This window comes from Apis laboriosa, unplaced genomic scaffold, assembly GCF_014066325.1.
Source record: "Apis laboriosa isolate Shangri-la unplaced genomic scaffold, ASM1406632v1 scaffold53_cov140, whole genome shotgun sequence".
In the NCBI taxonomy this organism is placed as follows: domain Eukaryota; kingdom Metazoa; phylum Arthropoda; class Insecta; order Hymenoptera; family Apidae; genus Apis; species Apis laboriosa.
In genome coordinates this window covers 794,271-809,250 of record NW_025223656.1, presented here as the reverse complement: position 1 = coordinate 809,250, position 14,980 = coordinate 794,271, and the positions used below count along the sequence as shown (strand labels likewise).

General features: G+C 19.5%; 1 protein-coding gene across 1 annotated transcript in view; it reads left to right on the top strand.

The window, feature by feature from the left end:
- The window catches only part of LOC122717596, a 33,803-nt gene extending 26,207 nt beyond the window's left edge, over window positions 1–7,596 (top strand). Inside the window, exons 4-5 of the mRNA XM_043941819.1 lie at window positions 1,266–2,142; window positions 7,531–7,596. Coding sequence (XP_043797754.1) covers window positions 1,266–2,142; window positions 7,531–7,559 — 906 coding nt within the window. The 3' untranslated portion in view covers window positions 7,560–7,596. The remainder of the gene's footprint in view (window positions 1–1,265; window positions 2,143–7,530) is intronic.
- Window positions 7,597–14,980: the final 7,384 nt, after the last annotated feature.

Here is a 14,980-nt window from a genome sequence, read left to right as displayed (position 1 = left end):
GGAATACATAAAAAAGCAATAAAAATAGTAAAAAATTTCAAATAAAGTCAAATAATCAAAAATAATTATATATTAAATTTATTTATCAAAATACTTTTAGAAATATTAATATGAACTTGATTGATCTTTGTTATATATTACGAAAGAATAGATAATTATTTGCTTATTATTCAAATAAAAATTCTCTATTTTATATTCTATGTTAAAAACTCTTATTTTTAATTCATATCCAATCTTTAAGAAAAATTCTATAATCAGCAAACATAAATGAATGAAAAATCTTTTTAAAAAAGCAAGATTTTGCATTTTTTGTAATTTTTTATTTAATTATCATTTTCAAAGTACATACATTTAAATTCCTCTTAATTTCAAAATAATATATATATTTTTAAAAAATATATATTTATTTCTAGAAAAATATTGTTTGTGTTAATCTTAATATTAAAATTTAAAGTCTTTAAATTGATTTAAAAGTTATTATTATAATTTAATCTCTCTTTTTTTTTTGAAAACTGAATCTTTGTTTAATCGATAATTCAAATTCAGTTGTGTTAAATAATCGAAAATGTTTTATAGATTTTAAAAAAGAAATTTTCAAATTACAGTCATTTTTTCTTACGATGTATAAGGAAAATACTATTCTGTACTATACTGTGCTAAATTGGATCGTTTTTTTTTTTTTTGAAGATCATTATATTCTTTATTTTACCCTATATTCGTTCGTGTAGAAAGGTTAGCTTACGTTCAAAATAAGCATCAATTTTTAATTATCAATAACTAAGAAAGCAGAAAACGCAATTTTTTTTTATTCCCAATTTTCATCTTATTTTGATTTAAAAAATCATATCTTTTATAATACAATCAAATACAGAATACAAAAATACATAGATCATTCTAAAATTCTTTTCTTCAATCGAATGAATTATTAATGAAGAATTATCAAAAACCAATTCTACTGTATTCCTTCTATTAATATTAAATGTGATTTAATTTTTCTCCGGCGAAATTTCGCACGAATGACGTCATATTATCCCTATTGCCGCTGCTAAATTACATCATGACCACACTTCTATCAAATCCAAGCATCGTATCGTGTTATGTGACGTGTCTCTGTTTAATCTAACAGTAACAGTGGAGATAATGTAGCGTCACATATTTTCTTCGTACAGAAAAATTCCCCAGGAGAATTAAATCACGTTTAATGCTGGTAAAGTTTAATTAGGAACGAAATCGATATTTGATAAATCAATTTTCTTTGTTCGCAGAATCGGCGCACATTTTCGAAATGCAATATACTCTGCAACGATTATCCGACGGGACATGAATTGAACTATGCTTCGGGTCAAACGCGGCCGAGACAGAACAGCGTGTTCATTGGCTCCAGTACATCTTTGCTCCCAGGTGGTCAAGGTACACCGCGACGCACGAAAAGCGCGTTCGATCTCCAATTCTTGGTGTTTTCCGAGAACAATACCGTGCCGGATTCCTCCATTGAATCGGATACACAAAGAAACTTTAAACAGATCAGTGAATCCACGAAATTGTTGCAACGCGAGCGAAAGGCCAGCATCTGCCAAACATTGGACAGAGCCCCAGAAGCTAAGCCCTTGTTCCGGGATAGAGGGATGAGTATCTGTCAGCTCGATAGTTCCCCGAAATCGTGGCAACGAGATCGTGGGATGAGCATCTGCCAATTCGATAGGATGGATGTACTTGCCAGACCGCTTCAAAGAGATCGCGGAGGAAGTATCTGCCATTTTGACAGAATGGATGTATTGGCCAGACCGTTGCAAAGAGATCGCATAGGTAGCGCTTATCACTTTGACAGAACAGACGTTCTGGCCAGGCCTAATTTTTCCCTTGGCAAGTCGTTGCTGAAAGAGAGACGCGTCAGTATGTGTAACTTTTTGGAGAAGGACGAGGAAACTGTGAGGACTATTCAGATGGAACGGCGTTTGAGCAGCAGTAACATTGAGAAAATCGTAAAAGATGCATCGATCGAGGAAGCGAGGAATGAGCAGAGAGGAAAACAGGATATATTCGCTAAATGCATGTCCAAAGAAAAAAAAGATACCTCTTATCAATTGGATCAACCGTGTTGCAGCAAAACGGCCGACACTGTATTTGGATACAAGGCTACTTGTGTGTAATGTAAAATTATAATATGGATTTTATTATGAAAGAATAATTTTGCTATATATTTTCAAGGGAAAAACATTTTTGAGTTATATTACAAGAATGACATTCTTGACAATGATTTAATACGTATATAACAAATTAATTATATCTTCTGTGAATGTAAATTTCATCTCATGTAGTTCAAAGACAATGGGTATTTTTATAAATGCTTTCATATATAAACAAAAATGAGTGATCTTCTATAATAATATGTTGCTAATAATATCTTTCTTGTATGACAAAATCATATAAAATTATATTGTAATTATATTACAGTTTATTATATTGTCATATAAAATTATATTGATGAATGATTTTTTTTTTAATATCTTTATTTGTTACTATGAATTGTAAAATTAAATTATTTACTATATATTTAATTTATATATTAAAAATTTATTTAAAAATATATATTTTTAAAAATAAAATATTTTCTAAAATATCAAATATTATGTATATAAATAGAAGATAACTCAACTATTTATGAGCATACTTAGTTGGTTGAGTCACGAAGTTGCAAAGACAATACGCTACTTCCTCTATCACTAAACATGGCTCAATTTTACATAAGAATTTTTACATAAAAAGAATACATGGCATTATATTATCCTCACTATTGCAGAAGTATGTCACAATTTGTATCAAAACTAAGCATTGTCACGTGACATATCTCTGCCTAATTTAACAATAATAGTGAAGATAATATAACATCATATATTTTCTGTATTAGAGGAGAATTGAGCCCCTTCTAATGATAAAGGAAATAGCATATGGTAATCCTGTACATACATGTGATGCTCGCAGATAACCACTGATAATAAGAGTTACATATGTATGACGTGCAAATGATAATTTGAGAAATATAGAAAAATTTAATAAAATCCATTTTGAATAGTTAAGAATTATCATTATTTATCATCAAAAAAAAAATTACAATCTATAAATTCTCATGATTTTTTATAAAAGTGATTGTGTTTAATACAATAATTTCAAATTTAAGATTTCAATTCTGTAATAGTTTTAATGTTCACTTGTAGCCAAAAATGTCCATAATCCTTTGATTTAAACAAAAAAATATTATATTATATATATTGTGATTATTATTATTCTGCAAATAATGCAAATAAATTCAGTTTATTTATTATTTTTAACAAATGATACATTTAATTTTCAAAATTAAGTATGCATTATTTATATAAATATAAAAATGAAACAATATTATTAAGATTTTACAAAAATAGTAAAGAAAGATAATTTTAAATTTATGTAATTTTAATTTGATAAAAAAACAGATTGGTTGATAAATTATTCTAGTAAATGATTGAAATGTTCGGGCAATAGTTTAAAAATAATTTAAATAATATTTTAAATTAAAATTGTAGAAAAAAAGATGAATTATGATAAAAGATATTATGATGAAAAATTGAATTAGTATAAAGTTCAAAACAAAAATTCAGATTAAAGAAATAATTTTTTTTTGGATAAAACATCTTGAATTTTAATCATTGTAAAAAAAGATAAAGAAATATATTAATTGTAAAAAGAATTATATTTTTTTGTGAATGAATAATGCAATTAAGATAAAAATATTTCTTTAATAGTAAATAATTATAAATCACATCACTTCCTATATATTTTTTTTTTAGAAAAGAACATTTTTCTTTTTCTATTATTTTTGAAATAGAAATTAAACAAAACAAAAATTAAGTATTAATTAAGAATGTCAATAAAATTTATTTATAAAAATGAATTTTTTTACAATAAATTCAAGAAATAATTAATAGTAATTAATGAACAAAATATAAGAAAAACAAATAATTTTTATAAGTTTTATAAATTTTTTTAAAACAACAAATATACATATATGTATAAATATACATATGTATGCATATATGTACAAATATACATATACGTTATGAATATACACAATGTTATAATATTTTTTAATATATATACTTATATAAAAATTACTTTATAATTTAATATAATAATATAATGTCATAACTATTTATTAACCATTATTCATCATAAATTGTTCCAATTAATTATTAATTTAACAAATTTATAATTTTGATTATATAATTTTATTATCCTAATGTGATATAGATCTCTCGATAGACCTCTACAGAAAAATCGTTATAGATACAAATAAGATTTTGAATGAAAAAAAAGAGAGAAACAAATCTTCCCTACATTATATACAAGATTAAATACTTAGAAACTATAATATCAAAATAGATCTTTTCGCAAACTAAAATTTTTATTTTATTATAGTGAACGTAAATGGGTACAACTATGTTATTAAGCTGGTTTATATAAAATAATGAATTAGATAAGAAATTAAAATAATATCTAATCACGAATATTAATTTAAATTGAATCAGACAATTTTGAATTTATTTACGTAATGAGAAATTAATGATTCAAAAATGTTATTTTATTTTATTACTTTTATTTTATTTTTTTTAATGATAATAATAATTAAAATCAAATTATAGATATTGATTTAATACAATGTACTGATATATGGAATTATATTATGTTTCATGAATTAAATTTTGCCGAATTTGCAAAAAAAATACGACATCATATTGTTTCCATTGCTACATTAGACAAGCATGTGATCAGATTTTTGCCAATGACAAACGTCGCATCATATCATGTGATATAGCATTGTCTCAAATTTATTTTAAATATAGATTATTATATTTAATTTTCGACTGAATAATATTGTATTATTTGGTAAAACTTAATTTTATATACGAAAATAATGAAATATATAATAAATGAAAAATAAAATTTTTTTCACTGTGAAATTGGTTTACAAAAAAATAAAATTTGAAAATTTGAAAATGAAATAAATGGATACATGAATATTTGATTACATTTCTTCTATTTCGATTTTTCGAAGAGAAGAAATTTAAGAAAAAAATATTATTCTATACTTTCTTTTTTTTTTGCAATTATTAGAATATTTTTACTAATAATTTACACGTATTCAATTGAAACACATCATTTTGTATCTAATAAGTTTTCAAATTCGATTTTCTCGAAAATGAAGCTTCAAATGAATATTTTTATTTTTTGATTTTTTTTTTTTTTTTTTTTTTTTTTTACATGTCGAATCATCAGTTACTAGGAATCCAATATATTCTACAATTTTTTCTTAAATTTCAGATTAGTAAAAAACTGTAATAATTAATAATCTTCATCAGCAAATAAAATTTTATCTGCAAGATATAAATCATATTTTATTTATATTATATTATTTTTATCTATATTATATTATCTATATTATATAATCTATATTATATTATTTTTATTTGTTATCTATTTACATCTATTCTATAAAATACAATATATAAGGTTTGAAAAGTTGTTTACATTACTATAATAAATTAATATAATAAATAATAAATTTTTTTTTCATAAATTAAAAAGTCAATAATTTTAGATTTTGGATTTTAATTATAATTTCAAAAACAAAACTTTGTATAAATATTAATTCAAAAACGTCTGATTCAATGCAAAATAGTTTTATAAAAAAATATATTTTATGAAATATTATACTTAACTCTTTCGGTCATATATCATATTTTGTGCAAAAAAATTATCTCAATAAATTTACACAAAAAATTATTTGAAATTGTATAGTACCATGTACTGAATTTTGAAAAACATACGCGTTGTCAATGAAAAATGAAAATTTCATATTCTTTTCACTATTAAACCAAATATTTTCCGATACAAATACCGAAAGAGTTAAACCAGACCAGTGATAACATTGTAAGAAGTTAATAGATAAATTTGTAAAGAAAGATGCGAACTATTTTTTCAAGAATTACAATTCTTAGAGAATTCTTATAAGAATAGACAAGTAATATATACATACATATATATATATATATTATATATATATATATATATATATATATATACATATATTAACACATAATTATATAATAATTTTGGAGATTATTTAGATATAAAAAATATTCTGTCAAAAACGACGTTGGAATCAATAGAATAAAAATAACAATTACATTAAAAATATTTCAGAAAGAAAAGTTTAACTTAGTCAGTTATTTTACTGTTTTATAAATTGTTTTTGAAATGCTTATGTTACATGTATTTAAAATTATATCGTATATAATAAATTACGCAGAAAAACCATTGCAATTTATATGCCAGTTGCAAAGAAATATCTGCATTTTCAGTATTTTTTAAATAAAAATAAGATGTAAGAAGACGATTAGTTATAATTCATATTAGCAATTTAATAGACTGAAATTTTCATTTATTTTTCAAACTTTTATTCATTCCAATCATTGTCTATTTAAAAAATATTTTTTATTATCATTTCATTTCAAAAAATCAATGAAAACTTTTTAATTTATTAATATAACAAATTTATATAAACGATAGAACATATCAGATAAAATTATCGGACAAATCATTTCAAATAATGCATTTCTACTACTAATTTTAAAAATTCACATAAAAAATAATTTGTCAATGAGATATACAGGATATTGATATATTCATGAAATAATCTTTAAAGGATTGATTTTAAATCTTAAACAAAAATTGATATACAAAAATAGATTGAATTTTACTTATTAAATAACAATTTTAAATTTGTATTAGATGAAATAAAAATAAAAATAGAATGAAATAATAATACAAAAAAAAACAGAATAATCTCTCTCATTAATAAATCTTAATTGATATTTTTATATACCAACTTTTATATTTGTTTTAATCTTTAAAATCCATTCTTCAAAAATATTTCATGAATATATTAATATCTTCTATAAATGTATCGAGGAAATAGATGATCAAAATATAGATCCTTTGAATCGCACAGAATTATTTTAATAAAAATTATATTAATCAATGGGTTGGAAAGAAGACCAATTGCCTGATTTGTGAAATTCTCCTGATTATATCCTTTGAATTTTTATTTATAGAAAAATTTTAAGAATATAGTTTACAATAACAATATTATTGAATATATACATTATTAATAAATTATATATTGTGTATTATTACATAAATATTGTAGATATAAGTATTCCAATACTTATTGAAAACATTATTGAAAACACTAAAAAATCGAATTATTATTGAATGTGAAAAAACTAGAAATATAGAAATTTTTGAATATCTTCGACAGTTTTTAAAATATCAATATGAATTTATTTATTGCAGAATCATTTTCAACATGAATTTTTGTAAATTTTGAATATTTATAAAAAAATTTTTTACAAACATATTAGGAAGAGAAATAATTTTTAGATTTATGTTTTTATATGACATTTTCTTTATTCTTTCTCATTTTTTTATTTACAGTTGAATACGTATCAAAGTTTCTTTCATAAAGGCCATCTATTTTCTCGACACTTTATACTACTTATATATGTGACAATTCTACGAAGCGAAGATAACACGTATGGAAATATCAATTATGGAAAAAATAAAAATTTAAATCTTCATTTTTATTAATAATAATATCAAAGAAAAATTTTCATAGTATAATGAAAAAATTATCTATAATATTCAGAGAATAGTACATATATTATCATCAATTTAAAATAATAATTATCACATTACCTCAAAATGATTATTTTAAAAAATGAATCATTTATTCAAGACTTTAAATCATACAAATTACTTTCGATATTCAATCAAAATATAAATAATTCATGATAAATTAGAATTATTTTTCCACACGCATATTAATTTTTGTATACATATAATAAGCAAAGAGATGAAATAAATTTCTTTATCATATATTCATTCGTTTTTTATTTATTATTTTGTATATTATGATTTTATGATAATTATAATAATAGAAAAAAATATTTCGATAATAATAATTTAATAATTTTATTAACTTAATTTTTTTTTAATAATTTTATTAACTTAATTTTAATAATTTTATTCAACATATATATATATATGTGATACATAATTTTGTTAACATTTAACATACATATATATACCAACTTTCTTTATTATATCTTTTTATTTATAATACGATTGACAAGAAGATAAAATTCAATAAATATTCTATCAAAAATATTAAATTATTTTTAAATCATATTTTTTTATACAAAAAAATATCGAATCAAGTTTGATTAAAATAAATTATTTTTCTTTCTTATTTATCTTTGGTAATTTATAATCATATTAACTTAATTTATTAGAGGTAAGTAAATAAACATATTATTTTATTAACAAATTGACTGATTACAAATGTGTAAATATACATATAATATATACATTATTGCAAAAAAGAAAAAAAATATTAATATTTTTTTTTTTTCATTTATGATTTCATTAATAATTTTGAGCATAATATTGGAAGCTATTAAAAAAATGAAATTAACATTTAAATAAATGATTAAACTATTTTCTCCATTATACAAAATAATATTCATCTAAAATGTTTTCTAATTATTAAAAATAAATAGTTTTTTTTAAATATATTTTTATATATATAAAATTCCTAATTTTTTCGATAAATATAAGTGATAAATATGTAATATATGTGCAACCAATAATTATGTAAGCAAGTAAAAAAATTCATTAGACAAAGAAAATAGTAAGGAAAAGATATGGAATAAAATTAAATATTTAAATGAGTAAAAATAAATATTGATGATATTATGATTCAAATATTATATAAACATGAAATTATTCGTTTGGTAGATTATTCATCCATTTCTTTATTAATTAAAATATAATATAAAATTAAAAAAACAAATTAAAAAAGAAACGAAATGTTCAATGTGAGTAAATTTCGTATACTGACATATATAAATATTATGATGTGTAAAGAGAAGTAATGGAGCAATATATAATTAGCCTGTTTATTTCTAGAACAATTGGAATCTGAGTGCAATAACCTCGGAAGAAATCATTGACCAATAAATTACAGAATTATATATTTGTAGAATAGCTATTATTGATTGTAAATATAAGAATATATATAAATAAATAATAATAGTATATATTACTATTATATTACTATTATTATATCACTTATATAATATACATATTAATAATAATAAATATTTATAATTTTTAAAATTTTGTAATAATAATATTTTCAATATAAATTTTAGAGTATTTAAAATTTTAATATTAATTAGTTTTTTTTAATTGTTTTTTATCTTAGTTTAGAAACAAATTTACCAAAATTATAACTTTTGCATTAATTTGTTATTTAAAAAAATAATATAAGTGATAAAATTATATAATATAAATTCAAATATAACTTTTATGTAATATCAAAATTATATAGATAATGATATATAAATTAATTTTACATATATTCATATCTAATTAATTATATATATATATATAAAACTATCTAATTAATTTTTTTTAAGTGCATTTCACTTATTAACATATTTTTGTCATTATTTTGTGAGAAGATAACTTGTGTCATATGTTAATCAAAAATTTACAATTTGAATAAAAAAAATATATATTTCAAAAAAGATATATATTTATGATTTTATATTAAATGAAATTCATCATCAATAAAAAAAATAATATTAATGATGTTATAATTAATCATAAACAAAATGGTATAAATGCTATAAACATAAAATTTGATAAAAATAAATATAATAACATTTTAAGGTTATTAGATAAAATTATTAATATTAATTATTTGTAAATAATAATTGTTAATAATAATACTTGAAAACATATCCATTTTAAATAGACAATAGATAAGGCTATAGTTTTGTTACAGTATATTAATTTTTAAATTCATTTAAACATTCCTTAAATTAAGTTCTTATTTATAATATAATATTAAACATTGAAAAAATCTTATATTGTATTATAATAATATAATACAATATTTATATATTAATTATATAATTATGTTACATAATTAATATATAACAGATATATATATATAATATAACAGACATATATTTAATATTATAAATTTTTATAATATTATATAATATTTATAAATGCACTTTGTGTATTAAAAACTAAGAAATAATGAAATGGCTAAAAAAACGGCTAAAATCATAAAAAAAGAACATTAATCTTCAAATATATGTAAATTCAGTCATAAAAAAAATTTTTGTACAAACATTTGCACTTGCAAAATTTTTGATGGAGAAATGTCAAAATTATGCTCTTTCTCTTCTCTGTTACATGATGCATATACCAGAAAATATAATAAAAAAATAATAAGAATAAATTTTAAAAAAAGACTTTTTTTAAATTATTGATACACATTTTAAAGTAAATTCTAATTGATTGTTATATGATTTTTTTTTCATAAAGTTATGATATAAATATTAGCAATTTTTAACAAAATTCAAATGTTTGCTTATTTGTGAATAGAGATGCGTATGTATACTATCGATATTGATGAGTATAAATCCTACTAAAACTATTCTATTCATACTTTTATTATTAATTTATCAATAAATATTATTTATAAACTCTTCAAAAATATAATATACAATGCTTTTCGAAAATATTATAAACTTTTTCACCAAATAATATAATTCTTATTTATATAATAGATTTATAGTATAAGATTCCTTATAAATATATAAAAATGATAAAAGTTCAGAAAGTTCATTTGTGAAAATATTAATTTCCTTTAATGGTTTACATCCGAACAATATTAAATCATATTATATAAATTTTTATCGATTTTGTTTTTTAACTTCTCTTCAAGCTTAATTTTTCTTGACCTGGCTCCTTTTAGCATTCTATGATTCATTCATATTAATATCGCACTTAACATTATTGAAATCATGAGAAAATATTTCTTAATATAATAGTCAAAGAAAGGTGCTTTGCATGCATCTTGCATATGTCGCAAGTAAAAAAATTTTATTAGGAGATATTCTTTCATCTATAATTTATTTTAGAAATATATATTTGCGCGAGTAATAAATTAAAAGACGAAGAGTAGAAAGAATTGAAGAAGAAATTGATCTCTTTCGAATCCACAGAATGCAAAAATAAAATATGTAACGACTCTTGAATAATTACATTTATCGAAGTTATAACGATAGCGACATGAATTTTACTTTTAATATAGCAAGTTTGTGCAATTTCTTCTGCCATTACTACATAATCCTTATTACTAGTATTTCTTTCATTATTAATCATTATTAATCATTACTAGCTAGTTCTTTCATTATTAAACATTGACTGCGAATATACATGTAGAATGATCTATAATTCGTGAATGAAGTCAGAAGGATTTTATGATTCAAAATAAAAAGAAAATATAAAATAAATTTTTTTTTTATACTAAACTTTGTTTTTGAGCAAATCAAGTTTGAAAATTTTTGTATTTGAAAATTTTTCAATGAAATTAACTAATTTTTGGATAAATTATTATAAATGACGAATGAATTATTAATAAATTATTACTTTATATAAAAAAATAAAATAAAATAAAATTTGATTCTTAAATCCTCATTTTTGAAAAAGTCAAAACTGAATATATACCATTAAAAAATCGATCGAAATTATTCTATTATTATATATTATTCTATAGAAAATTAATTTATAAACGAAAAAAATATATTGTATATTTTTTGTTTTTTTCATATTTAGAAGTTTCTTAATATTAATATAAATTCTTAATATTAATATTTCTTAATATTATTCTTAATATTAATATAATAATTATTAATAATTCATCATATGTTATAAGAAATTAATTAATTTCATTTGTATTTGAGAAATTTTTACTCGAAAACGAAACTTCTTATACAATTTCATTTTTAATTTTGTATTAAAAATTATGTGTCTTAAATAATCTATTGCAATTGAAATTAAAATTAAAAATATATCAATGATGTTATAAATACAAAATAATATATTTAAATATAGCAAAATCATTATTACTTTGCAATAATTTAAATTTTCTTACAATTCTTTTTATAGAAAAGTTTATTTACGCTTGTTCATATCGAATGCATTTTATTCAGTTAGCTTTTGTAGCTTCATGAATAATACATGCCTTTTTCTTTACGATAAATTCATATCTTGATTTTATCCGTATTCTATGTACGATAGCGAACTGTTCTATAACAAACACTTTTTCAAATTTCTTCGATTATTTAAATTTTCAAAATAAAGATATACATATTTTAATAATGTTACAGCATTCTTTGCGATATTTAAATATTTAAATATCTCCATTATTTTTAGTTATAATTTTTTGAAAAAAATATTCAGAACAAAATTACATTATTTCAAGAGGGAAATTCGATTATGATAAAAAGAATTTTTCTCCTTTTTATAAATTTTCAGCTTTATCAATGATTTCATTCCAATTATTTAATCTGAAAAAAATATTATATTATATTACTATTAATCATATATCAAATTATTATGTATTGTAATTATCATTATTATATTTTAATTATAATTAACATTAAATGTTAATTAATGTTTTCTCATGATATTATTAAATTATTCTATCTTATGTTCATACGTTTTTACTGAAACGTGTATTCATATTAAGATATATTGAAAATTATTGAAAATTTTTCTGTCAACATTAATATCAATTATTACATTATTAAATATTAAAATATATATATATAAAAATTATATTTATAGAATATCTTTATATTTATATTTATAGAATATCTTGAAAAGTTTAAATTCTAAAATTCAAAACAAACATATAAAATAATATACAAAAATGTGAATTAAAATTTACTATTGTTATATTATATATTTACTATGTTATATTATAAGTAATATAAGTTTGCGTTAAATAAAGCAAAATGGAAATAAAATATAATAGCAATAAACAAAGATAGAAAGATCTCATTATTTCCATCTCGCTTTATCTAAATTATAATTTAATAAATATGCCTTAAATATTTTTATGTATCAACTTTTATGTTTTAATCTCTAGAATTGATCTTCTAAAAATATTCTATGAATATATTATAATACATTTATATGTATCTATTTTTTTTCAATGAAAATTAATGATAAGATTTCTAGCTTTTTTTTTAAATTATTCATAAGATTTATTATTATTAATTTATAAATCAAATTACTCAATTTTAATCATTTATTTTATTCGATTTAATTTACACAATTTTGAACAACTTGAAATAAATAAATAAATAATTTGTTTGATTAAAATTGATTAAAATTGATCAAAAATTGCTTATAAATATATCTTTAATGAACAATATTTTATTTGAACAATCATCTATTAAAACATCTATTAATCTAAAAAACATCTAAAAAAACATCTATTAAAACGATGAATTATAGATTGTTTTAATATCGATAATTTTAGCTTTAACATAATAAAATAATATATGTTATAGCAATAATATATATTATAGTAATAATAATTTTCAGACAATGATTTAAAGATTTTAAGATTTTAAGATCAAAGATTTAAAGATTAAATATGTATATTTACACATTAAATAAATCTGTAACATGAAATACGATTTTTTTTTTAATATTTATTTCAAGTATAAATTCATAATTTGTAACTTAAACAAATGTTGAAACATTATTTGAATTATATAAAATTATTTTTTTTCTTATAACTGGCAATCAAATATATTGTTTCAAACCAATATAAAATCTACGTCGTTTTTGAAAGATATGTTATATATAAGTCATAAGAAAAAAAGATTTATCTTTAAATAATAAAAAATTTATCTTTAATCAATTTTTCTCTTCTACTCTTTATACTCTTACATACAGTAAATATTTATAACTGCAAAATCTATCTCCTATATTATTTCAAAAAATTTATTCCACCATTGAGGATATCTTTTAAAATATTCTGAAACTGAATATGTGATAAATGTAATTTGATCTAATTGTTGAGATCAAATATCCGCGAAAATTCTATTAAGATTAAATTTTTTAATTTTTTTTTAATGCATTTGATAGGTTTTTATGAAAATTTTCTTTCATTTATTTATTGAATTGATAAAGAACAAAAGTTAATTCTATCACTGGTTATAAATACGCAAATATGATATATAAAAGCTTATAATAAAAGCTTGTATGAATCTATTAAGGATTTGTTATCCACTTCTGTAAATTTTGCATTAAATATTACAATTTAGAAACTTTACAAACAAAATAATAATGTATACTTAATTTAAATTAATTTTTTATTTATTATTATTCAATGATCATATATATATATATATATATATATATATAAATTTATATGTATTAATAAAATGACTTTCATCGGTAGGATAATAGATTTTCAGACAATAGAAACTCGATTAAAAATTGAATCAGATACTACTACTGAACTTTCGTTTATAAATAGTAAACTACTAAATTAAAGTTTGTAAAATTCCACTATATAAATTAATTTTACTTAAATTTTTTGTTATAGACAATTGACTGGCCAAATTAAGAAAACTTAATGTAAATCATTGAATTAAACTAATAATTAAATAAGTTTGTTTAATTTTGATTTGAAATGAAATTAAATTTAGAATTAATATAAATTGATTGATGTTAAATAAAAATTTATTGAATTCCTGATTTTATGATATTAAATTTATATACTTTTTGATAAAAAATCACTTAATCTAATTTCACCTAACTTTAACTATTTTTATTAATAATAATTTGTTAATAATAATAATGATTATTAAATAAAACCTTCAATGTTATTTAATATGATGAGTTTTATAATATAAGAAATTATCGAAAATCATATTTTTTTATAAATATTTATCCTTATTTATATTAGATTAAAAATTTAAAAAATATATATATAGTTTAT